The following is a 25,759-nucleotide window of genomic DNA, read 5'->3' as shown; positions in this document are numbered from 1 at the left end:
AGAGACAGCGACTACGCTGGCTAGGCCATGTCGTCCAAATGGATCAAAACACTCCAGCTCCAAAGAATTCGAGGCAGTACCCGCGTGTCTACGCCAATAAAGAACAATAAGTAACTTTATATCAAAAAATATGTATTTGAAAGATTTCGCCCAAATTCTCCGCACAACTTCCTTATTTAAACTTAAGGGATCGTCTCATTGTGAAATGTTCAAAAAATCAATCTCTCATATTTTGAAATCGAAATTTTAATTATTACGGTCACTACAGCGTTTCTTGTAGAAAGGATATACAGAGGGGAACGAGGCGAGATAATCTATAAACGTTTTTTCTCAGATTGTTGTTTTTAAACACGGTTTCCATTCTTAAAGGAAGAGTTTTGAAGATATCTAGTACCAATTTGGAGTGAACATTTTAAACGTCATTCTCTATCGCGCTATGGAAGATTTTTCTTTTGAAATCTTTCTGCTAAAAAAATCGCAAAAATCCATGATTTTTGGAGGGTCACACTGAGATGATCCCTTAATTATGGTAATTTTTCAAATAATAAACAATCGAATATTATACAAAAATTTTCACGTAAAATATAAACGAGTAAATATTACTCATACGCTATGGATATCTATCATTTCATAATCAGATTTAAGTATATTTTCTCGGCTCATTTTAAGTTTATACCCTGCTGTATAGAGAAGTTTAAATACATACATAGTTATATGTATTCAGAATAAAGCGGAGGCATATTTTAAGAAAAGTCAAATCTCCCATATAAAGGAAGCTCAGTTCTGCCTGTAATTTTTTAAGTACTAGAAAACTAAAATTTTTACAAAATATGTGGGAATTAGTAAAAAAATTGAATCTGTATTATCGAACAAAGTTAAAAAATGGGTGAGATTCATTTCCACGTGCTTTCCCTATATAGCAAACACACAGTTTTCCATCTGTGCCGTTAACTCAAGTATTGATTGAATAACCACTTTCTCTATTTTGAAAAAATTCCAACTAAATAAAATTTAATTTAGCAAATAAGGAAAGATAAATTAAAGCCCTGTTTAAAAATATTTATTTTTAAGTCGATATGAACAAATAGCATTTCATACACCACGAAATAAGATTTATTGACCGCTTGTTTACGTCAATTTTCGCAATTCCTTCGATGCCAACACATTTTGTTCGTTATTTTTTCCGCTTGCCACGGAAATACCGAAAACATAGCATAAACAACATAACAAGCTAATACATTTACAGCTCAAAAAGCCGATGAGAGGCTACACAAAAGGTGCCTACAACAAAGCCGCTATGATGGGCGTTATAAAAGGATTTAAAAGCAAAGCCGCATAGTTGCACCGTTAAAAGCTGGCAAATTTAAAAGTTGTCGCTAAAATCAAAAACAAAACACAAAAACAACTACAACTGCAACAACAAACTATCGATTGACAGGCTGCACAAGCGACCGGTTAAGCCAATTTCACAACAAACGCTCAGAGGCTTCGAAAATGGGTCACACCAAAGTCGATACAACGCAAACAAGGGAAGGGGGTGTAACACAAGCAAACTCAGTATATTGATAAATATTTATGCGCTGGCGGCATTTTCATTAGTTTGTGTGTGTGTGTGGGTGCGTTTGTGCGCTATTTTAGCCAACAATGAAATGCCGCGTCACAGCTAAATTTCCGAAATGGGCTTGAGTCTTCCGCCTCTCATCAGCGCAGACATGAACTCTATCAAACATGACATTCAAGTACACTTGTGTGCATGTATTGTATATGTGTGCATATGTTCGACCCTTTTCACTCTTATTCGGGTGAATGTCCTTTTTGACAGCCAAATTGATAAGCGTCGGCGTGTGGCTCTTGCTAAGTGTCCGTCACAATTTCGGCTTTGTGTTGGTGTATTTTTGAGCATATTGTCATGGCATGTGTAAAGTATGTGTGTGTTTGTGTTTCTAGCATATTGCAAAATGTTTAGATACTCGTTTCATCGGTATTCTTGACAATTGAGCTGTCGAGGTCACTGATTAGCTTTGTGGATCTGATGTATATGTGTTTATTTCGCATGAATACTTTTATTGGAATTAACTGAGAGAATTTCGAAAAGTAGTTGAAAACTGGTATAAAGTATTTTAGTGGTGGCCTCGTGTGGAGAAACATTGTGCGGTTTATATGGGGAAAATAATTTATTAAATTACTGGAGTCTTTATATGTTTATTACTTCCAGTAACTCAGTACTTCGAGAAAAATATGTGATTAGTCCAGATTTCCTCGGTTCGAAAGTAGCGTTGCTGTCTTTGTCTATGAACCAGAACTTGATTTATCCGACACAAATCTAAGTTATCCGAAAACTTGCGTACTGCAGGGCTGCCTTTTGTTACCTTTTCTCATTATGTTAGTTGATTTGAACAAGATGTTAATGAGCAAGAACAGAGTGCCTTGGAACTTTCTCGAAGAACTGGTAAAGTGAATGATTTTGTTCTCCTGTGCTGCCCTGCTTGGCCTATAAATTAGCGTCGGTACAACGATCGAACGAATTGATCTCTAGCAAAAATGACACCGAACCTGTACGAATCATTATAAAACAAAACAAAATTCTTGTGAGCAAAATTATCATCACGGAAGTTTCTACTGAAGACATTGCCACATAAACAAAGCGTGTGGTGTATTTGTTCACTTAAATACCACCTGGTCCTCTAAATCGATCTCAGCCAGCATTAAACTTCGTATTCTTACCCTTATACGGTAGCGAATCCTGGTTGAAAAACTCTTATACTCTCTCATGTGCAATAGTCGATCAAAACTCGCATAAATTCAGAACGACTTAATGCTTTAATTTGACTTTACGCTCCAACCATAGTTAAAGGAAATTCTATACTAGCTAATAGTAATAGTTAAGCAATTTTTTTTTAGCAAAATTCGTTTTTTTATTCATCATAGTTTCATTCAAGGGTGATACACTGATAATATCGCGACTCTCCAACTTTTCGATAGCATTTTGTTAGTACGAATTGTGTTTTACTTTAAAATAGGCGATAGTAGATTTCGGCGATCATCTCTCCATTCGTCGAAAATTTTTCTCAGCGGGCATTCCTTTGCGATCTGATTCGCTGGGTGCCTGATCTGGAAAATATGTAAGTGCTATTCCTGGATTTTCACCATCGTTTTTACTGTCTTGTGACACGGCGAATTGACTTGGTGAAAGAGTACATTCTTTTTCTTCAAATGCGGCCGTTTTTAGGCACAAAAAGCTCGGTTTTATTTCGCTTGATCATTTCCAAACACTGCTCCGATTCATCAACGCGTCGTTGTTTTAGTCAAAAGTAATTTGGCTATTAGAACTCATCTCAGGATCTAGCACCTCCGCTTAACAGATGCTGCGAGATGGATACCGAAATATGTATGGTTCTGAAAAAATTGCTAAATCTATGTTCTTCGCGTCTAAATGTCTCCCCTTTTTGATAAAGAACTCTCACTACGACTAATTTCCTCTGGATGACAACATAATGAAGTCGGTATAACATTTCGAGCTTAAAGAAAATATCAAGTAAATGGGATTGTCATGAATTCTGAAGTGAACCTTATTGATTTCTGAGTTGTCCGCTGCATGTGTAGTTTGCTAATCACTAAATATTTCCAACAATTGTAGGTCTTCTTTTATATCTGGAAATACAGTAGGGTTTGTGGTTTGTAGCAAAGGATCTTGGTATACTTCCTAGCCTCGATAATAAAGTTGAATGGAAAAAGCCTAATAAAGGAAGCATTTCTGATCGAGAAAGGAGTGAAAAGGCTTAGCGCCGTAAAGTAGACAATTTAATTTTTAAAACACTACAAATGTAGGAATTATCAAAAGCTGAAGCCAATATACATATATGAATTTGTAAAAATTTAAATGAGCGCCAAATTAAAAGCTATGTAAATACAGCTGCGCTTTCAAAAGCTGTTAACCCCATTTTAAGTGATGAGCAAATTGTTGTGCTTCATCTTCCGTCGTCACTGCGGAGATACACACAGAAAACATATACACTTATACACTCTTCTTGTCACGCTGAGTGTTTATGCCGCCATTTTCTATGATGAATTGCTTTTACTCCACACTAAACTAACGCATATTTGCTCACACGCAGGACCGCCTTACACCCACTTCCACGCGCTCACACCTATACACTCCTATACATACAACAGCATGGCATAGTACAGCATAGCACAGCGTTCAGCTTTATTTCACACACATACAAAAAACGCTCTCTTTCTCTTTGGTGGTCGGCTCATAAGTCGTGTGTGAAAAGCAGGTGATACTGCCGCTACAGCTCCCCACTGACAGCTATGACAATGCGCGCTGTCATGACGTAGTTTCGGTGGTGAAATATTTCCGTTCCTATGCATGTGTGTGTTGGTATGTATAGTGTTGGCGGCGACAGCAGTAAAAATAGCCCATGCAATAAAAGCAACAACATCATTTGTCTGGGAGGCCAAAGCGTCTGCTGCACATGCGGCTCGGCTTCAAACGGTTGCCTGTTGTTTGTCGTTTGCAGAAGCAAAAAATTGCGAGAGTATAATAATGAAACGGTGCTTTAGGGTGTTTTCTTATACATATAAGTATGCATGTACATATCACATTCAATCATAAGCCATAAAAAGGATAAATGTGGATTGGTGTAGTTTTGTAGCGGCGTAATGCTAAGCGATTAAGGGTGGCTACCTGACAGAGATAATGCATAGAGAGTTGGTAAGATTTGGTGATTTGGACCGTTATTGCTTGTTTGTATTGATGTGTGTATTTATAATATATATATATTCGCTGACTTTAATGTTTTACAGACAAACTTTTTTAAATCATGTTTGCCTAGGAGTGGTACAAATCCTTCAAAGATGATCGTTGAAGACACGCATCGTTTTGGACGACCTTCGACCTCTTCAACTGATGAAAATATTATAAAAGGGAAGAATATCGTGCTTGAAAATCGTCAGGCAAGTGTTAGAGAGATGACAAGAGAGCTCGATATTTCTCTCGAGTCCGTTTGAATGCTTTTGGTGGATACTTCTGGTATGAAACGTGTTCTTGCTCGACTCGTTCCGATAAGGCTAATTTTTTTTTCAAAAAGGGTATCGTAAACAGGTCGCCGACGAGACATGGGTTTATGAGTTTTACTTGCAAACAAGTCAATAATCATCGGAATGCAGATAAATAAAGAAGCCGAAACCATAAAAAGCACACCATTCCGCTCAAAAATCCAGGCAAGCTCTTGGTTTTTTTCGATATTCGTGGTTTCGTACACCGTGAGAACATCCATCGAAAATGGCCGCAATTGTGGAAGAACATTGCATAGATTTTACATGATGATAATGCATTATCGCATCGAGACACGATTCTGAGCGAACTTAAGCCCAAAAGTGCAATTAGTACCATGGATCAATCACCGCGCTTCCCAGATTTAACCCCCTGCAATATTCTCTTGTTGCTCAAACTGAAATTACCGTTCCGTGGAACCCCTTTTCAGTCGATCGGAGAGATAAAATAAAATTCGCTGAATGAGCTGAAGGCCATCCTAAATAGTGGTTACGATATATGTTTCGAGGTCTGGTAAAATCGTTGGCATAAGTGTATTACATTTGATGAGAATTACTTTGAAGGCGACAAAATAAATATTGATGAATAATTAAATATTTTGCGTTTTATTTACAATTTCCGCACTTTTTGTCACAATGTATATTTAGTTTTGGGTGTCGACGTTTTCTTCTGGTTGTTAGAAACTGCAGGGCATACTGAATACATCCTGTTCTGGGTATAAAAATACCACATCGGCTGTTATATTCAGGTATATTCTGGTCTTTTCTAGGATTTATATCTATCGTTGGCATTAACCATCATAACTACTTTATTCTGCTTGTTTAATCACATTTAGTCATCAAAGTCCAAAAAACAGCATAGATTCATAAAGGTACATCAAGCGAACGGTCACGATGTAATATTATTTATTTACTTTTACTTGTGTTCATGGTCAACGAATTTTACTTTTTGGTTGCCAACAGAAACGTATACGTTTTTGTTAATATCTTTTCCATGAGAAAAGTGACATAAAACCGACAAATAGATAATGAGTGCTTTCTGATACTCTCTCTGGTTAATTGTATACTTCTAATATTTAAAGCCAATTTGTTCCGTAACAGTGTAACTTTACAACACTCTCTTCAGAATGGCTCTTACGTCCTAAAAGTTCAGCAATAGAGCGGAAATATCATTGTCTTCGATTTAAGATTATTCCTTTGCTCTGAATATCCTTCGCTGTTTTCTTCATTGTTTTGGTTAGAGAAGTAATGAGCATGATCCCGACATCAGGTTCCAGACTTAATTGTGTATTCTTTGTTTATCTTCTATTCGAGATACATTGAAAGATCACTTAATTTCGTGTTTCTTGATTTTTAGCAATATTATTTATTACCTAAACACTAAAATCTGATTAAAATTTAGCTAGAAATCAACAGTTAGAGCTAATAGTGATTTGACTACATATTATTTGAGCATAGAAAATCTATACGTATGCTAAAAATTGCCTAGATTTAAGGACTAAAAACTAAAAAATCTGGCCAAACTTGCTGTTGACGCCATTAATTAGTATGGTGTGTCATACAGTACGATTCGACCGATGTGTATTGGATAGCGGTGAAAACTTGTGGTAGCTTGTGGATGTGTGCTATGAAAAAAGTTTACTAAAAGGATGCTAAATTCTACAAAGGAGGCGAGCACATTTTTTAATTAAGTACAGGGCGTTTCTGTTACTCGTAAATATGTCTGGCTTATTATATAGTATAGAAATAGAAATACATGAATCTTTGGATTTCTTGGACATGACATAAGATTCAAAATTTCGTTTTTCTATGTAAAATATATTGGGACAGACTTCTACACAACTATATCTACCCTAATGGTATGCTAGTATACTGTTATTTACAAAATTCACTTAAACATAAAATATTGTTGTCCTTGAACTTTTCATTTTTATTTAATTTTTATCACCACGACTAAAGTCTGATTTGCGCCACTCCAACTGTTGGGGGTGTACACGTTTTGCGCGCGCGTTGTGTGCAACTGACAGCTCCCTTTTGTTGCTATTACCATTTTTCATTCAAGCATACCCACAATTTGTCGGCCGCTGTAAGTGTGAGTGAGACAGTAGCATCTCCGCATATGCTTCTCTTCTCCAGAATAGAGGGTGGTTACTGTGTTGCTGGATTTTGGGCTTTTTCGACTTTCATTTGGCTTCATTAAATTTATGGTTGCATTCTTGAGATTTTTAGCAGTGTCATGTTGCAACCGGCATGTATTGGCAAACTCACTCAAAGTAAGGATGTAAGTATGTATGCATGGTATGTAGGTGGCAGTGGAAGTGCCTAGGTTAGTATTGCGGCTGCCACTTCCGTCTCGAACACGTGTCTGCGTGTCGTAAAAAAGTCGTAAAAGTTTATTATTTTTCGTCATTGTGTCGCTGTTGCTGTCACTACTGTCGGCTGTTGCTTCTCTGTGTGCTGGCGGTCGTATTGATGGAGTGTTTGCTGTTGTTGCAGCACTGTCAGCTGTCAAATTGAATTTGTTTAGGCTGAGCGCTCCATAACTAACTCACACGCACACACACATACACACATACATGGGAGTGTGTAAGAATAATTTGCCAAGCCGTCAGATTTGCGCTCAACTTTTCACTCTCACCGTTTTCGGTTTAGCGCCCAATCCCACCTTGACACCCGCCACCCGCACTCACATGTATTCAAACGTCACTCAGCCGGAAGTTGAAGTGTCATGCTGATATTTTATTTTTGTGCCGCCTTCGTTTACATTTTTTATGCGAGCATTTATGTTTATGTTTATTGTTAGTGTTTCTTATTTTGTATGCAGTTGCTGTTGTTGTGGTTGTTGCTGATGCTTTGTTTACATACAATACTTTATTGAGTTGCCTTAGGTCAGTTACAGCAAATGACAGCTGAAAGTCGAGGTCAACATTTTATGATGACTGAAAATCGATTTTACCGTAATTCGTAAATTTGTGGTCTAATTTAATGTGCGTGGTAGAATTCTTGTTTCTGGAGACTTTTTGCTAAAAGAGGAAAATATGTTCATGCGTAATTTTAGAATTTGTTTAAGATTCGAAAGCTTTGAAAGGCGTAGTAATAACAACTACAGCTAGGGGGTTTGCAAACATGAGTTCGATATACAAGGTGCTTTCCAAAGAAAACAGGACTTTATGAATCTAGCGCCCCCTGATTGCGCCATCTATATGTCGACTGGTTTATGGCGATGATTTCCTATCCCGTAGCAGAGTGTATGAGTGGTTTCAACATTTTCAAAGTGGTCGTGAAGACATAATTAACGATCAACATGTGGGCCAATCAAAATCCGTGATCACCGGAAATTCCATTGAAACTGTGCTTGAATTCATCAAAAATCAGCCGAAATCATCATTGAAATTCATGGAAATGGAATTGAACATCTCTAAAACATCGATTTATCGCATTTTGACCGAACATTTTGGCTTACGAAAGGTGTGTGCACGGTTTGTTTCGCACAAATTGACTGACGACCAAAAATTGCTCTCATCGATCGACGCTTGTGACCGATTATTTGACCAAAAATCACATTTTAACCATTAACCACTCCCCGTATTCACCTGATATGGCACCGTGCGACTTCTTCTTTTTCGGAAAAATGCATTTGCCCATGAAAGGAAAGCGTTATGCAGACGTAGAGGCCATTCAAAAGGCATACTGGCGGCCATACCGGCCAACTAGCTAAAACACTCGTTCGACATGCTTTTGGACCGTGCAAAAAGCTGTATTGAGACAGAGCAGAAGGAGACTATTTTGAATAAAATAAATTGATTTTGCCGAAAAAACCTTTTGTTCTGTTTTTTTTAAGTCCTCTTTACTTTGGAACGCGCCTTGTATATAAAAGTCCTTTGTGGCATATTTTCAAAAACAATTGCAATAATATTATTAAGATTATTTTCCATCTGAAGCTACGAGTATAACGTTTTCTAATTTTTCTAGATTTCATTTCAAAAGAATTTCGTCGGCTTTGCCTAAGCAGGACAATTTTTGATATCAGGATCTGATCTAAATGAATTCCAGTGAGAGCGAAATGCATAGACCGAAGCAAGTGGTAGTCGGAGGGAGCAAGGTCTAGGCTCTAAGGCGGAGGAGGCGAAATTTCATAATCACAGTTTTTCAAATAGTTTATTTGGTCTTACAAGATGAAGCCTAGCGCTGTTATGATGGAAAATTATTGCCTGGTGCATAGTCGAGAATTGCAGGAGGTTTTACGCCAATTGATGGCTTCAATTTGATGAGTTGTTGTTAATAACGTTTACCATAAATAGTTTCACCCGGTTTTAGAAGCGTATGTTTTGCCGTTGATTTGGTTCCTTGTCCTTGGTTTCGCATATGAATGTTTCTATTGTTATGCAAACCTCACGAATATATTTATAGAGTCAATATTCTCATTTTTGAGGCAAAGATTATTAACGAAATATCGCCAATAGCTAAAGATATAAGATTCATTCAATTTCCCAGCGAAATATAATTCTGTGAAGTTCTCAGAGATAGAGAAAAGCTGAATATTTCAGGTGGTTTGTGAAGGCTTTGAAGGAGCCGGGGTGAAAATTGGACAATGAGCGGTTTAGATAAAATCTTATATCTCGGGACCTGCTGGACCGGTTTCAACTAAATTTGGTACATAGTATTTCTTTGGCGCAATTTTGTTGCAGTGTGAAGCCGATTTCCCATATGACCGAAAAATGTCCAAATTGATCCACAACTGTTTAAGCCCCTAGGAACTGAATATGTGGACACAGTGATTACAATTAACTTTTTACCGAAAATAATAGTCAATAGTGTGAGATATATAGTTGAATTTTGGAGAGAATTCTTTTCAGTATGTCTGTTTGTTAAAAACTGGTTGATTCTGTCAATACTTCCCTTAGTCCCCATATACCTAGTATAAAGTTCTTCGAATTTCGAGTTAACTTATTATAAAATTGAGAGAGAGCCAGTACAAGTACAAGGGTATAAGTCCACAACTACGGTATTAGATATCGTTAAGTCGCCTTTAGAATAGTGGGTAGCTATAAGATAACTCTATAATTAGCGATATTAATTTGTAATTTGAAGTAGCATCAGTTCTTTAGTCATCAATAAAGGCCCCAGATGCAAGAGACACACTAAAAATGTTTATGAAAGGTGGGATTAATGAATGCTTAAACTTCTGATCGATTCATACATTTGATAATATACCAATCAGACAGAACACGGAAACTTTTGTTAAAAGTGAACTGCCGATGTGAACGATCGCTATTCTGATGTAAGTAGTATGTATATATTCTTATTTGTAATTCCTATCACTTATTCCGAGCAAATGCTTCAAAACACCGCTGGCTGCAAGTCGACAACTGACTGAAACCCTATACGCTGCGATTGCGATTTACTGTTAATCAACGTTTAAAATAAATTTGTAAACTTATCAATTAGTTGTGGCGTAAAATATTAATTAAATAATTAATAATAATAAGTGCCGCAAATAATTTAATCAGTCGTATATATAGTATATGTAGTAAGTGAGCACTTGTGTGGCGCTACAAGTGTTTTCGAAGTTTAAGGTCAGTGAAGAGTTGAAGTGCCCGACAGCAGCTGTTGTATTGCGATTATTAGCGATAACGTATGCTTTACTCGTAAATAAATAAAATACATATTATTTTATGGCCGGTAGGATTTGCTGATATAAAAAAAATAATATTATAATAAGTAATGAAACGATGCTGTTTCATTTTCGAAGCTACGGGTACCCTATAGCTATGGCTGAAGAAAAACAAAGGAAAAGAGGACCAATGGATTGCTGGCCGAGCTATTCAAATACGGCGGCAAAGGACGGATAAGGAGCATGCATCATATTCGATGAAAGCATATTCGACGTTTGGAATTTAAAGTGCTCTGCCTATTCCACAAAAATTGAGAGCCCACAATCTGAGCCAACTGCAATGGGTTAAGCCTCCTCAACATCGCATATCAGACTCTATCGAGCGTATTGTATGAAAGATTAAAGCCAACTGTCAACAAACTGATTGAACCTTATCAGTGTGAGTTTAACGCACAACAGGTTTTAGGCTCTCCTAGCCGTTCGATACCAAACGAGGTTTCAGACAAAGCGACTCCCTATCGTGCGACTTCTCCAGTCTACTGCTGAAGAAAATAATTCGAGCCGCAGAGCTGAATCGAGAAGATGTCTACCCCAAGAATAATAAAGTAAGTAGAAGAAAGAATCGTTGCAAATAAATATATTAATAATCTTCAAATCAATTAAGATTTGTTATGAATTGTGCTACTAATAAGATGCTTGTGTTGCCCTATGCTGATCCGATTATTATGCTTTCCTTCAGCCGATAGGAACTGAACAATTTAAAGGGTTCAGGTTTCTTCATCTACTTTAACAAAAATTACCAAATATATGGATTGTTCAGTTCTTTACTGATAATAAGTCAACACAAATTAGAAGAAATAAACTATATATTCATACAACTTCCTATATTTGTGTTTAATTTTTATATTAGTACATAACTTAAAACAATAACTAAATATATTTGTGTCACATTTCAATATGCTAGATATTAACCTTTACTCATTTCTCTCCTCGAATTTAAACTTCAATGGAATACACGGCTGGCTTATAAGTTTCGGTATGAAAGCATTTTCCGTTGAATAATTAAATTCAGTCACAAAATTACGTATCAAACGCGCCAAAGTGATCTCTAGTTCCAGGTCTACAATACGTTTACCCACACAGCTACGTGGACCAAAGCCGAACGGTAAATACACGAACGGGTTGTCGATGTGATATTTCCTGCCTTTGGTGTCATTGCGTAGCCAACGTTCCGGTATGAATTTGTTTGGTTCCTTCACGAATTTTTCATTGCGCAACAACAAGTTCGAGCTGATCATGATATCAATACCGGCAGGAATACGATAACCGCTCAATACGACATCGGTGGGCAAGCTACGCAATGTACCTAAAATTATAGGATGATAGCGTATACCTTCCTTAATGCAGGCGCGCAGATAAGGAAGATTTTGCATATTCTCTATAGTCAAACGGGAGTCCTTATTTGGCAAAATACTCTTGAGTTCCTCGAACAATTTTTGCTGTTTATCCGGATTTTTGGCGAGGCAAAATAATATGCCCGTTAAGGTGGAACTTGTCTGTGATTGGAATGTAGCAAATTACTTTGATAACCACACGACTGAATTGAGATAAACTTACTGTATCAACACCAGCCATCATCATATCTAGAGCCATAACCACGGCGATGCGACGATCGATGCGCAAAAGCTTCTCCAAAACACTATTTTCCTTACCCACCTCGGAGGTGAATTTTCCATCACTATCCATTTCAATTTGTTTTAGCGCCTCATCAATATACTTGTTGCACAAATCTGCGAGCAAATCCAAAGTTTTCATTAATTTGTAGAACTTCGGTGTTTTCACAATTTTCCAAATTGAAGGTTTCACTTCTAAATCTTCGGAGAGGTCAAAAAAGTCCCGTATCGATTGCAACAGTTGTTTACATTCTGGAGAGTCTCGATTCTTATGTATCATACCCAAACGGGTGTTTAGTGCAACACCGACAATACCTTCAAGCGTTAGACGATTAAGATCATCGTGAAAGTCATCGGGCATCTCGTTTGTTACCGGATCGCGTATGTGGCGGATTCTGTAAATATGTACAAGAAAGGTAATATGTAAGCCTGAAATCTCATTAATTATTGCATACTATTTAATACAACCTTTCCAGAAATTCGTCATTGATCTCAAGTATTGTGTTCAGATATAGTCGCGCATTCCTAGGTTGCATTAAAACTGGATTAGTCGCAGTCCGTATTTTCGCCCAATCTTCGCCAGTTCTGTAATGAATATATATAGTACACGATTAATATTTGCTCTTAGTTTTCTAGAAATTTTAATTACGTTGTCATAAGTCCGTGTATGCCTTGAAAAATATCTGGCCGATGCACTTCCCGATGATATGCAAAAGAGTCGAGTGGGCGTCGATCGGGCCATACACCCTCATTCCGAAATATTATAGGGTAGTCGGCTGGGTTGAGTGCAAGTACCATTTCGGGTTTGCCAAACAAAGCGGGAAAATGAAAAAGTGTGCCATACTTTTCTGAGAGTTGTATTACTGATTCCGTAAATGTTTTTTTGTAAAATTCACCTGTGGATCGATAATTATATAATATTTAGAAGAATAAGTAGAGTAAATTTTCAATTTGTCCACAGTCCGAGCTTATCATTATAAACCAGTCAGTCAATAAAAACTTAAGTACAACGACAGACGTTGTGTGTTACGTGAGTTGTCGTTGACGGCATAATCTTACCGTGCTTAAAAGCACATCATCACGGTAAGATTTGTTTCGTCGAAAAAAGACACTTTTTCGTGAATTTTTGAGAAAAAATTAATGCTGTAGGTTTATTTTACTTATTATTATATGAAAGTACAACATTTGAAGGATACTTAAAATTTTATCGCAAAATTTTTCGAGGAATAACGGATTTATCGGCGAATCTCTGCAGGCACTTCGAAAAAAGTTGTTGTACGGTGACCAGCCTACAGCATCACTGGATTATCTGAAATCAAAAAATCAAAATGCTTTCTTTAATTTATTAGTTTATCTTTCAATTGACGTCGAGTTTTTTTTTTTGGCCAATTTTTCAATTTTTCAATTTTTGCCAAAACCAATTTCGTGAGCCAAAATGACGATTTTGGAAAAAATAACGTCCTATTTGTTATTGAACTTAAAATTCAAATTTTTTTGGAAAAACTCGACGTCATTCGAGAGCTTTATATGTATATGTAGAACATTTATACAAAATTTCAAAACGATCGATGCAGTAGTTTTTTCTGTAGACTGGTCACCGACTTTAAAAATGACATATTTGGGAAAATCGATTCAAATTTTGTACACCCAGCGCAGGTGAGGTCTTATTCAACCTGCTGTAACTTCTTAGTTTTTCTCCGAATGACCTAAAATTTTAACACAATATTCTTGAGATGTTGATGGTTCAGAAAGAAAAAAATAAAAAAAAGGAAAAAAAAGTTGTCAAACCTTACCCTTAAGTACAGTTGGAATTGGTGTTTCGGTATAGAGCATTTATAGCGGGATTCTGTAACCAGTCTCTAGTCTCTATTTGAGGCATTTTGAGATAAAGTCTCAATTTGTGATTGGTTACTATTCACTAAACTGTCTCTAGCGTAAGTCTCAAAATATTGCCTCAAATTTGAGACCTGATAGTTAGCAGGTCACAAAACTAAAAAGAACTATTGTCTGCCATTTTGAATATACTGAATACGAGTAGAGATCATCATAGATATTAACGAATTCTCGTTTTTTTATATTTTGTAAGCAACTCAAACACGAAAAGGTTAAAAATAAATCAATTTTACATAAAAACATCTCTGAATAATGAAATATAATAGATTTTGTAACTTTCACTTACAGAATAGCAAAATCGTCTCAAGTCTCAAAAATTGTCTCTAACTTAAAATTTCAAATTTAGAGACTTGAGACTGTATCACAGTACAGAATCGCACGGTTAGACTCATTAATTTCAAAACCTTTCGTGACCTCTGATAATTAATTCAAGGTCCGCTCTTTAAATATATATATTATATATATAAGAATAAGTTAGTCTAATTGTGAAAATTTGTTCGTCAAGATTTGTTGTATTCGTACTTCAAGTTCCTGTACTTCAAGAAACTTATTTGATTATTTTTTTAATATATTACTAAGCTAAGCTTATTTTACATTTTATTTCGAATCGTGAATCATATGTATTTACCTCCCAACATAAATCCACGAACAATTTCATATCTACTTGGTCCGGGTAACTCGTTAAATGGGCGCGCATTTTCCAAGTGGACTGGTGCAGATACTCTTTCACTGAACTGCAATTTTAAAATTTTTTTATACTTTACTATTAGTATTAGTAGTATAAGTTTAATGAATAAATTCTATTGAATCCATAAACCAAAGTGTTTGCATTTTATTTCTGTTCCTTCCTTCTTCTGAAAAGGAATGAACCACTTGAAGATCTATAAATTCTTTATGAATTTCTCTTTTCATATTTTGTTAGTGATAATATTTCGTATATATGCAGAATATGAAAATCTCAGAGATCACATTGACTTGATATCATGTCTTGATACCATAATATGTAGGTTACCTTTTATATTTCGAGATTGGTCTTGCAACTCACAACTTTATCATAAATTTCGACATTTTTGATGTCCTACGTACTCAGAACGTTTTAACATATGAGTGTTATTTTTACAGTATGTTTACAGTAACTTGAAATATTCATCTCTGCCAAAAATTACAAAATTATTTTTTTACAATTTTCGACCTGGATTATCTCAGCAACCGTGCATCGATGAACTTAACTCAATTTTCAATGACCAGTGTTTACCGATGGTACGTTTTTGTCGTGAAATTTCGTGAAGGTCGTCCAAAATCAGTTGTCGTTCCGGATACGGTTGATGCTGTGCTTAAGCTAACATTGCAAGATCGTCATGTGACTTATTCTGAGATTGAGACAACCATAGGCATTAGTGGGATCAGCATACTAAAAACATTAAATTATTTCATATTGCATGAGCATTTAATTGCAAAATTTTTTTTTTATTCTTATACAATTTGTCAATCCCTGAAAAAATGGTTCGTGACAATTGGTCGAGAGAAATGTTAAAAAAAATACATTAGTGGTGTTTCGAAACACGTCTATGGCATCGTGAAAGATTACGAATCGTGGATTTACGCGTATTGGTCCTAATTTGGAAGAACAGTCGAATTCAACAAAAGTTGTTCGCGCACGAAGCACTTCCAAGCAACTGGTTGCCTGTGTTTTTGGAAAAACTATAACAAGTTTAAGAAATCGAAAAACCAATCGCAGATGGCGGATCACTCTTCATCACGACAATGCGATCCCATATCGACTGAAACAACTGCACTTTTGAGCCACCGTAAAGTCTTGACTAGAGATCGAATGACTTCTTTTTAATCCCGAAAATAAAAAATAAACTAAGAGGTCAATGCTTTACGACACCTGAAGAGGCGGTTGATGCTTTCAAAAGGCATGTTTTGAAGATGCCTCTAACAGAGTGGCAAGAGTGTTTCGAAAATTGGTTCAAATGCATGCAACAGTATATAGATCTTAATGAAAAATAGTTTGAAAAACAATAAAACGATTTTCGATGATTACTATTTCTTTTTATTCTCTTATCCCGCATTATAAAAGGCAACCGTCGTACATGATATCCTTTTTTCCCTTAAACGAATTCATAGCACAGTTAACATAAATTTTTACACTATCTTAACACTTGTGATTAGATATGTGGTACAACAGACCAAATACATGAATTTTTTATTATTTAGAAAACAAATTAAATTATATTATGTTTGTATGATTGTTCTCTTCTTAAAATTATAAACTCAAATGCGTAATTGGAACTCAAACCACCTGCTGTTGTGGTAATGCTGTTGCGTATCTCCTCATGAACGTTGCGCCCAAGGAATGTCCAAACGCTTCATTATATTGTATTAAGCAACGAGATAACATTTTAGGAAGAAGAGGAACGTTTTGTAATTTCTTATTTAATTTTTTTTTTTAGTTTTTTATCACTCAAACTTAATTCCGATGTACACTAATTCGCATGTAGAGAAATAGAACTGCACATCACCGCGTTTGCAAACTAACTAAAGTGTTTCGCATAAACGATCGCGTCTGTTAGTTGTTATTTATTAATATCAATAAAACGCTCAACTTTCTGATTTACGATTGCGCTTTTCAACAACAAATTTTCTGTCGCTGAGAAATGTGATTAGTAGAAATTGCAGCGTTATCAAACATCACAGCAAACAACAAATAAAAAACCCATCTCAGTTCGTCAAGGGGATGTAAGTAACTGTATATTGTATATTATGGTCTCAAGTGAATCTTAAGTGAGAGATCTCGTGAAATATCATACATTGCGTTACTAAGTATCTAATTAAATTATCATATACAATTTGTCTCGTGGCAAGTTGGTTGCATAAAACACTACGCTTAAGTTCCGCTATATCTACTTTTATGTCAATATTAACTAAGATAAGTTAGTACATTCATAATTTTACCGTTGTCAAAAAAATTGGTCTCTGTCTAGATACACGCCCCTGGAGTAAGTATGGAAAGTGATGGCGCAGAGTCTGTTAAAATTTGCGTCAAGCGCAGCCATATTAAAAGATGACTACTTCCCTGGAGCTATCAACTGAACTCCATCTGAACCAAAACTGGTATATCGGTGACTTATATGGGAGGTCAAACAGATTAACCTAACCTAAATTATATGCTGTAGTGATCTGATCTGAACCCTTTCTTCGGAGGCTACACCATAGCCTTAGGCTATAATCCATGCCTAGTTTCGTGAATATATCTTATCAAATAAAACAGGTTTTCCAAGCCACTTAATTCTGATCGTCCAGTTTGTATAGCATCTGTATCTTATGGTGGTCCAATATGGGTGGTCTGACCAATGATTAGCTTCTTTGGGTATAAGCAATGTTTACAAGCTTTCAGATTGATATCTCAAAAACCGAGTGACTAAGTCGTGTATATACAGACAGACGGGCAAGGTTAAATCGACATCGTTTATGGCGCTAATCATTTATGCATATATTTAAAAAAGTCTGCGATGTTTCTTTCTTTGTTAGGGTATACAGATATCACTGCTACATAATGGAAATAAGTAACCAGTTCGCATGTAATGTATACGTAAAGTGAACTCTGACTTGTGGTGACGAAAGTATTTCTATCAAATACAGTACGGTTCTAGGGGGTTAGTACACAGCACCGCAGTTTTAATATTTTCAATATACAATTAATTGAAATAAATATGAAATATTAAATTAATAAATTTCTTATCTTCCACCGAAGTGATATTAACGTCCATGACGTCTGTATTTTGTATGTACAATTTGTTATCAGTGCAATGTGTGCATTTGTATACCGCATGCATTTATATAAATACATACTATACGTATGTATATGTATGTATGTATGTACCAGACAGATGTAGAGCTTAGTCAACGAGCCACCAAAGCTGAATGTATTCTTGTTGTGGTTAGACCTGACCTTCAAATTATAATTGGTTTGAGAGGTATAGCATTTTAAGTGCAGAAGCTTTTGGTATCTTGAAAGAAAAAATAGTTAAAGAAGCAAGGAAGTCCTAAATTCGGGTGCAGCTGAACATTTTATACTCTTGCAACTTACAGGAATCAAAGGCAGGGAAATACCTTAAGGTGTAACACGTCAACCATAGAATCGGAATCAATGCAATTTTATCGATACTTATACTATATATTATTTATACACTGACTTATGTTGATATTCGGCATACGATTTGTTAGAAAAACGAAAATCATTATATGTGACCTGGTCAACGAAAAGGCGGCTAACGTGCGAAAACTAGTTTTCTGGGAAAAGCTGTTAAAAATAATCGTCAGTTTCTCGTTATCTCATTAATTGTTCTCCTTTTTTTTGACACCTAAGCCCCCTTTTCGTAGACCAGGTCACATATGTAGTATATGAAAGTTGGGGTAGTATCGATCCGATTTTATTCATTAAGTCACCTCACATACAATCATCAATCATATGGAGCAAAGTCACCCGGATATTCGAAAATCCTGATAAGAGTCATATGGTGGCTAGGTCAAGTTGTAGCTCAATTTTATTTATTTCCTCCTCTTTGAATTTCAATTATTATGTATACCTAACACGGCCGGACGGACAGACAGAGTCACCCGGATTTCAACTCGTCGTCATTCTGATCATTCATTTACTTTTTTTTAAGAAAATATGACAAAGTAGCTCGAGGAAATTTGTGTATAATGGAAATTTTTGACCAACTAAAAGAAAATCCTCCAACAATATTATATCTTGATTTAAGAGATAACTGAGAATCCTAAATCTTAAAAAAAAACTAAGAGAAAACAATGTCTTAAATATATATTAGACTAGCGCGATATTGTGTTTCGGAAAAAATAGTTCCTCTGTTTTTGAATTTTGCTTTCATCCTTTTCCATCCAAGAAGCGATTCACTTGTCGGAACCACCGATATTGAACCACTATAGCATATAGCTTTCGCAAAAGTGGACGATCGGAATGAAGTATTTCATTTTGGAGAGGTTTTCACAAAATTTGGCATGGCTTATTACATAAGAAATTGTTCATATCTGATGACTATAGCATATAGCTGTCAAACTGAATATTCGGAATATAGATCTTGTAAGGAATCCTTTTTATTTGTGAAATGTATTATAATTTCTGTGAAATCGATGTTAACGTGTTTTCTTGTTATAATAGTTTATAATTTATAAATATATTTTATTGGCATATACATATATTTTACATATTGAGCTCTAATTATCTTTGCTAATACAAACATATTCCACTCATAGAAACTTAGTGAAACGCTTCATAAAACGAGTTTATAAATGACTTTTCTTTACTTATACGATCCAATCAATCATCGTATCTTCACTCCTTTCTTTCAGCGAATCTGAATTTCAATGGTATAGCTGGTAGGAAAATTAACTTCTGGGTAAAAGCATTTTCCGTTGAATAATTGAATTCAATCATGAAATTGCGCACCAATCGCGCCAACGTAACCTCTAATTCAAGATCCACAATGCGCTTGCCCACACAACTGCGTGGACCGAAGCCGAAGGGAAGAAATAGAAATGGGTTATTGAGTTGATATTTTTTACCCTCGTTGTCATTACGCAGCCAACGCTCTGGTATATATTTATTTGGCTCTTCCACAAATTTCTCATTGCGCAATAGCAAATTGGAAGCAACCGAAATATCAATACCGGCCGGTATGCGATATCCACTCAGCACAACTTCATTCGGCAGCTGACGATTTGTGCCAATAATAATGGGATGATAGCGCATGCCTTCCTTAATACAAGCGCGTAGATATGGAAGGTTTGTCATATTCTCAATTGTCAAACGCGAGTCCTTATTTGGTAAAATACTTTTGAGTTCCTCGAATAGTTTCTGTTGTTTCTCTGGATTTTTGGCGATGCAAAATAATATGCCCGTTAAAGTGGAGCTTGTCTGTGATTATAATACAGCATTATATTACTTTTAAGCTCGATTTGAAATGTACTTACCGTATCGACGCCAGCCATCATCATATCCATTGCCATAACAACAGCGATTTTGCGATCAATTTTCAATAGTTTCTCTAAAACACTCTTCTCCTTGCCCACCTCTGAGGTGAATTTACCCTCACTATCCGAATCTATTCGTTTTAGCGCCTCATCAATATATTTATTGCACAGTACTATTAGCGTATCCAATGTTTTCATCAGTTTATGAAACGTCGGTGTTTTGATTATCTTCCAAATGGATATCTTGAGTTCTATCTCTTCCGACAAGGCGAAAAAATTGCGTATTTCTTTCAAAAGTGTTTTACTTTCAGGACTATCACGATTTTTATGTATCATGCCTAAACGGGTATTGAGGGCAATGCTCACCACGCCCTCTAAGGTGAGACGATTAATATCATCAATAAAGTCATCGGGCACTTCGAGTGTCAAAGGATCGCGTATGTGACGTATTCTAAAAGAAATTCAGTGTGAGATTAATCTTTTCTTAAAAGATATGATAAATATTGTAATAACCTTTCGAGAAATTCGTCATTGACTTCCAGTAACGTATTTAAATAGAGTCTGGCATTTTTGGGTTGCATTAGCACTGGATTAACGGCGGTACGTATTTTTCCCCATTCTTCGCCTCTTCTACAAATATATTTGGAAAGCATTTAGACGTGTCAGGTATTTTTTTTAATAATAAATTTACGTGGTCAATAGTCCTTCAACGTCTTGAAAAAAATCCTTTCTGTGCACCTTACGATGATAATATAAAGTTCCGAAAGTACGACGTTCTGGCCAAATACCCTCGTTTCGAAATATTATTGGATAATCATTTGGATTAAAATTCATAACCATTTCTGGTCTGCCGAACACGGAAGGAAATCGATAGATATCGCCATATATGTGTGTCATGGTTCTAATTATTTCAATAAATGTTTTCTTATGGAACACACCTTAAATAGAGAGAGAACAGATATTTCGATAATTTGAGAAAAAAACCTAGTGTACCTAATACATTTCGGTATTGGTTTTAAAATTTGTATTGGAAAAAATCGTACCAAAATAGTTTGGTTGAACAACTGTGAGGCTGAGAATATGAAATTTTAGAAACTAAATTTTTGTTTTTCATATCATATCATATCTTTCCTACCTCCTGGTAAAATTCCACGAAGCATTTCATATTTGCTTGGCCCTGGTAACTCAGAATATGGACGCGCATTTTCCCAATTATTGGTAGTAAAAGTACCTTGGGTTTCCTATAAATTAAAATCAATTAAATATATGAAAAATATTTGGTCTTGTTTAAGGTTTGGCATAAGAATTTTTGAATATTTTTTTCCAAAATTCATATTTCGTGCTATAAACTTATTTATTTATCTATTAACTTACTTAAGATTCTTACGTTTCTTCTTATGAAAATATAGTTTAATCGTTATTCCAAATTACTCTGTTTCTTCAGCTTTTCTTGTTTACAGTTTAATGATTCGGTGTTTTTCTTAAATCTGTTCATATTCAGTTATTCATCAAAAACTACTACTGCACTATTTGAAAAATCTATTTTTGATTCATAGAAAGACAGCACAACAGCAGATTTTGAGAATACGAGTAAAAAACACATGTTACTTATTGTTGTTTTTATACTCACGACACAACCTTATATACTCGTAATTGCGTTATGATTTCTATCCTACTTTCAAATTATCTACAGCGATGAGAGGCAATTCTGGTTCAAGTTATTTCATCTTACGACCGTAAACTGTATAAATCGGCCTTTAGCTTTTCATGAACCCAGACGCTAAATATAGGAACTGTAAGCGTATGCTCCTTTTTGTCGAAAATACCTGTATCTCAGGGAAAATGTTTCTTTGATAATAAGTAAATACTTGAATTAGCCCTCTTATAACGAATATACATATTTTCGAACTACCAAATCGTTCAAGCTAGTTTAATATAAAGTTTTGTCAACACCTATGTATGTATAATTGTTTCGCTGGCTTTGATCCTTGCAAGTTGCGTGAGTATAAAATATTCGGTTAACCCAAAGTTAACCCTTCCTTACTTCTTAGCATTATCTCTGAATTTCCTGTTTTAGTTGAATTCAAAATTCTAAAACCCAGAAACACCAGTGACGCCTTTAATAGCAGCTTTATTAGCAATAAAATAATACTTATTTTTTACCTGCTTTTGCTGCACAGCTGTTGCATATCCCCTTAAAGCCGCTGAACTCAACGAACGCTCTACTATTGCATCCCACTTAATTAATAAGCGCGATAACATTTTGAGTGGTTTGATTACATCAAGTAAATTAAAACCATTTAGTGTGCACACAGCATTAAGAATATTTTAAAACTTGTTCAATAGAGATATACTACTGATCACTACCGCTCTTGTAAGCTTACTGTTTCGACGATTCATTATTTTATAGTGAGCATATTCTAATCAGACACAAAAATTCAATACAAATTGTCTTATGCCATTCATTGTGAAAGCTCTGAGCAGAGCTTTTTATACTCTCGCAACAAAGTTGCCAAAGAGAGTATTATAGTTTTGTTCACACAACGGTTGTTTGTAAGTGCTAAAACTAAAAGAGTCAGATATAGGGCTATATATACCAAAGAGATCAGGGTGACGAGTAGAGTTGAAATCCGGATGTCTGTCTGTCCGTCCGTCCATCCGTGCAACCTGTAACTTGAGTAAAAATTGAGATATCATGATGAAACTTGGTACGCGTATTTCTTGGCTCCATAAAAAGGTTAAGTTCGAAGATGGGCAAAATCGGCCAACTGCCACGCCCACAAAACGGCGAAAACCGAAAACCTATAAAGTGTCATAACTAAGTTATAAATAAAGATATTAAAGTGAAATTTAGCACAAAGGATCGCATTAGGGAGGGGCATATTTGGACGTAATTTTTTTGGAAAGTGGGCGCGGCCCCGCCTCCTACTAAGTTTTTTGTACATATCTCGGAAACTACTGTAGCTATGTCAACCAAACTCTATACAGTAGTTTGCCTCAGGCATTTCCATATACAGTTTAAAAATGGAAGAAATCGGATAATAACCAAGCCCACCTCCCATACAAAGGTTATGTTGAAAATCACTAAAAGTGCGTTAACCGACTAACAAAAAACGTCAGAAACATTAAATTTTATGGCAGAAAGAAGCTGCACCCAGGCTTTTTTTTTAAATTGAAAATGGGCGTGGCGTCGCCCACTTATGGACCAAAAACCATATCTCAGGAACTACTAGACCGATTTCAATGAAATTCGGTATATAATATTTTCTTAACACTCTGATGACATGTACGGGTATATGGGTGAAATCGGTTAACAACCACGCCTTCTTCCAATATAACGCTATTTTGAATTCCATCTGATGCCTTCTCTGTATAATATATACATTGTTATTTATTAACGACATATCATCTGTTGTTACGTTTTCAAAAGTTTTATTATATGCTGACGATGTAAAACTTTTTAAAACATATACTTCAAACAGCGAAAGATGTCAGTTGCAAACAGACTTAAACAACCTAGTTTCTTAGTGTGATAGAAATGACATGCCATTGAACCTTAAAAAATGTAAAACGATGTGCTTTTCACGTAGAGCTGTAGACCCTACCTCATACGCAATACAAAACTTTAGGTTGGAGCAAGTATGCAGTTTTGTTGATCTGGGAGTAACTATGGACCCCAAACTCAATTTTAATCTTCACGTATCCTCCACGGTTTTTAAAGCTAAAGGCGCTCTTAGTTTTGTTAAACGTTGGTCTAAAGAATTTAGAGATCCGCTTACCACAAAAATTCTTTTTACATCTCTGGTGAGGCCTATATTGGAGTATGCTTCTGTGGTTTGGAACCCTAGTTACCAAGTCCATTCGGATAAGTTAGAGTCCGTTCAAAAACATTTTGTAATTTGTGCCTTAAATCATTTGCATTGGGATTCCAGTTTAAATCTTCCCCCTTACATTAACCGTTTAAAACTTATAAATCTCCCGACACTCGCTAGTCGTAGGGAGATGCTTGATATAATATTTATTGTAAAACTCATGAATGGGTCAGTCTGTAGCCCATCTCTCTTATCTGATATTAATTTTAACGTTCCCGTTCGCCCTACCAGGCAGTTTAGACCCTTACTTTTAAAATTTTCTAGAACAAATTTTGAGTTAAACGAACCATTCCGCCGTATATGTCATGATTTTAATTTTCATTCCAGCACATTTGATCTAACAGACTCACTCTTTACCATTAAAAAAATTATTTTATCTACTCTTAACAAGTAACATTTAAAAATTATAAACTTTAATCTAATTCTTAATTTCGGCTGTTGAAATTTTTGTTTCTGTAGCTGAGCAGCTTAAGATCGCAACGCTTAAAACTCTCTTGCCTTTTGTGACTCGGCTAATTCCGCTCGTTCGCGGATTGCGCCCCTCGCGTCGGTTGGGCGGGAGGAGGGTAATCGTTGGGTATTATTATTATTATTAGGAAATGAAAATACAATTCAATACTCAAAGTACACAAATTGATCTAATCTAATTAATTTTACAGCAAAATAAAAAAATATGTAAATGACGGATAATGAAATCTCGATTATCACTTTTTCATGCGAGAGTATAAAATGTTCGGTGACACCCGAACTTAGCCCTTCCTTACTTGTTCTTATTAGTAACATAATTAGAAATGAATTGAACTGCCCTGTGTGAGATACTTCTTCCACTTCTGTAAGCGCCAATAGAGAGTACAAAGTGATATTTTTATACTTTTATTTTAACAAAAAGCTTTTAGAGCATAATAAATGAATTTTGGAAGATTGCTTTAATTACTAATTCTTTTAATGCTTTGGAAACCAGATTTTTCGAAAAATAATATTTATTGTTAAAAACTTAGAAAATAAAAAAACAACTGTTGAAAAAATCTACCATTTTTTACTGACATACCTTTTATGATTTCTGTTTTAGTTTTGTTGGCTCATACGAGTATCCCATTTGTACTAATCAAAACAATCGAACACTTTCTTAGTTTGCAAAAGACCACAAATGTTAAAAAATTAACTGTAAACATATATATTACTTTTTTCCCTTGCCAAAATCGCTCAAAACTCGATCCTCTAGACTAGAATTACATCTTAAGTTTATCAAACACTTTAATTAAATATTTCCGAGATGTTTTTCTTCATTGAATGCCCATTAGGGTGGGTTAAAATCGGAATGTATTTGTTTTGTTTCGTATATTGAAAAATATGTTGATAGACTCCTCTAATTAAGCCTCCCCAAGTGTGAGCTCTTAATTTTAACGGGAAGGTCCTCCGCTTAAAGTTTTAAATTTTTTTCTTATCAGATTGAAAAATTGATATCTCGCTTCCAACTATTTGAAAAAATATCTCGTTTCAAAAGTTTTGTGGTAAATTGAATGCTTTGCAAAATGGGCTCTTATGGTCAAGCCGAAGAAAAGATATTAACGCTAGAAAATTTTACTGTCTAAGGCCAATAATTTCAAATTGCAAAGCTCAAAGCCTTGTAGAAAATTAACTACTCTGCAAAA

The 25,759-nt window shown here is 35.5% G+C and overlaps 3 protein-coding genes across 6 annotated transcripts in view; 1 reads left to right on the top strand and 2 right to left on the bottom strand.

Moving 5' to 3' along the window:
• LOC126760495 (exosome complex component RRP46) overlaps window positions 1–25,759 on the top strand; it is a 203,375-nt gene that overhangs the window by 91,914 nt on the left and 85,702 nt on the right. The gene's annotated exons all lie outside the window — the stretch shown is intronic.
• Window positions 11,536–16,794, bottom strand: LOC126760397 (probable cytochrome P450 12e1, mitochondrial). Its single transcript, XM_050475997.1, has 6 exons — window positions 16,544–16,794; window positions 14,867–14,972; window positions 12,995–13,241; window positions 12,814–12,930; window positions 12,290–12,740; window positions 11,536–12,228 (listed from the first exon to the last, which is right to left on the bottom strand). The coding sequence occupies exons 1-6, from the start codon at window positions 16,640–16,642 to the stop codon at window positions 11,647–11,649; spliced, it is 1,602 nt and encodes a 533-aa protein (XP_050331954.1). The 5' UTR covers window positions 16,643–16,794; the 3' UTR covers window positions 11,536–11,646.
• On the bottom strand, window positions 19,338–22,635 carry LOC126760311 (cytochrome P450 CYP12A2-like). 3 transcript variants are annotated; one of them, XM_050475868.1, is made up of 7 exons: window positions 22,399–22,635; window positions 21,371–21,476; window positions 21,236–21,307; window positions 20,927–21,173; window positions 20,749–20,865; window positions 20,236–20,686; window positions 19,338–20,179 (listed from the first exon to the last, which is right to left on the bottom strand). In XM_050475868.1, the coding sequence occupies exons 1-7, from the start codon at window positions 22,495–22,497 to the stop codon at window positions 19,598–19,600; spliced, it is 1,674 nt and encodes a 557-aa protein (XP_050331825.1). In that variant the 5' UTR covers window positions 22,498–22,635; the 3' UTR covers window positions 19,338–19,597. The 3 variants fall into 3 exon arrangements, with proteins under 3 accessions (XP_050331825.1, XP_050331833.1, XP_050331841.1); XM_050475876.1 differs by lacking the exon at window positions 21,236–21,307 and having other exon boundaries at window positions 22,399–22,634; XM_050475884.1 differs by lacking the exons at window positions 21,236–21,307; window positions 21,371–21,476 and having other exon boundaries at window positions 22,399–22,493.

The sequence above is a fragment of the Bactrocera neohumeralis genome, chromosome 2 (assembly GCF_024586455.1).
Source record: "Bactrocera neohumeralis isolate Rockhampton chromosome 2, APGP_CSIRO_Bneo_wtdbg2-racon-allhic-juicebox.fasta_v2, whole genome shotgun sequence".
Classification (NCBI taxonomy): Eukaryota; Metazoa; Arthropoda; class Insecta; order Diptera; family Tephritidae; genus Bactrocera; species Bactrocera neohumeralis.
Note: the sequence above shows the minus strand (reverse complement) of the source record. Positions and strands in the feature narration are given on the sequence as shown.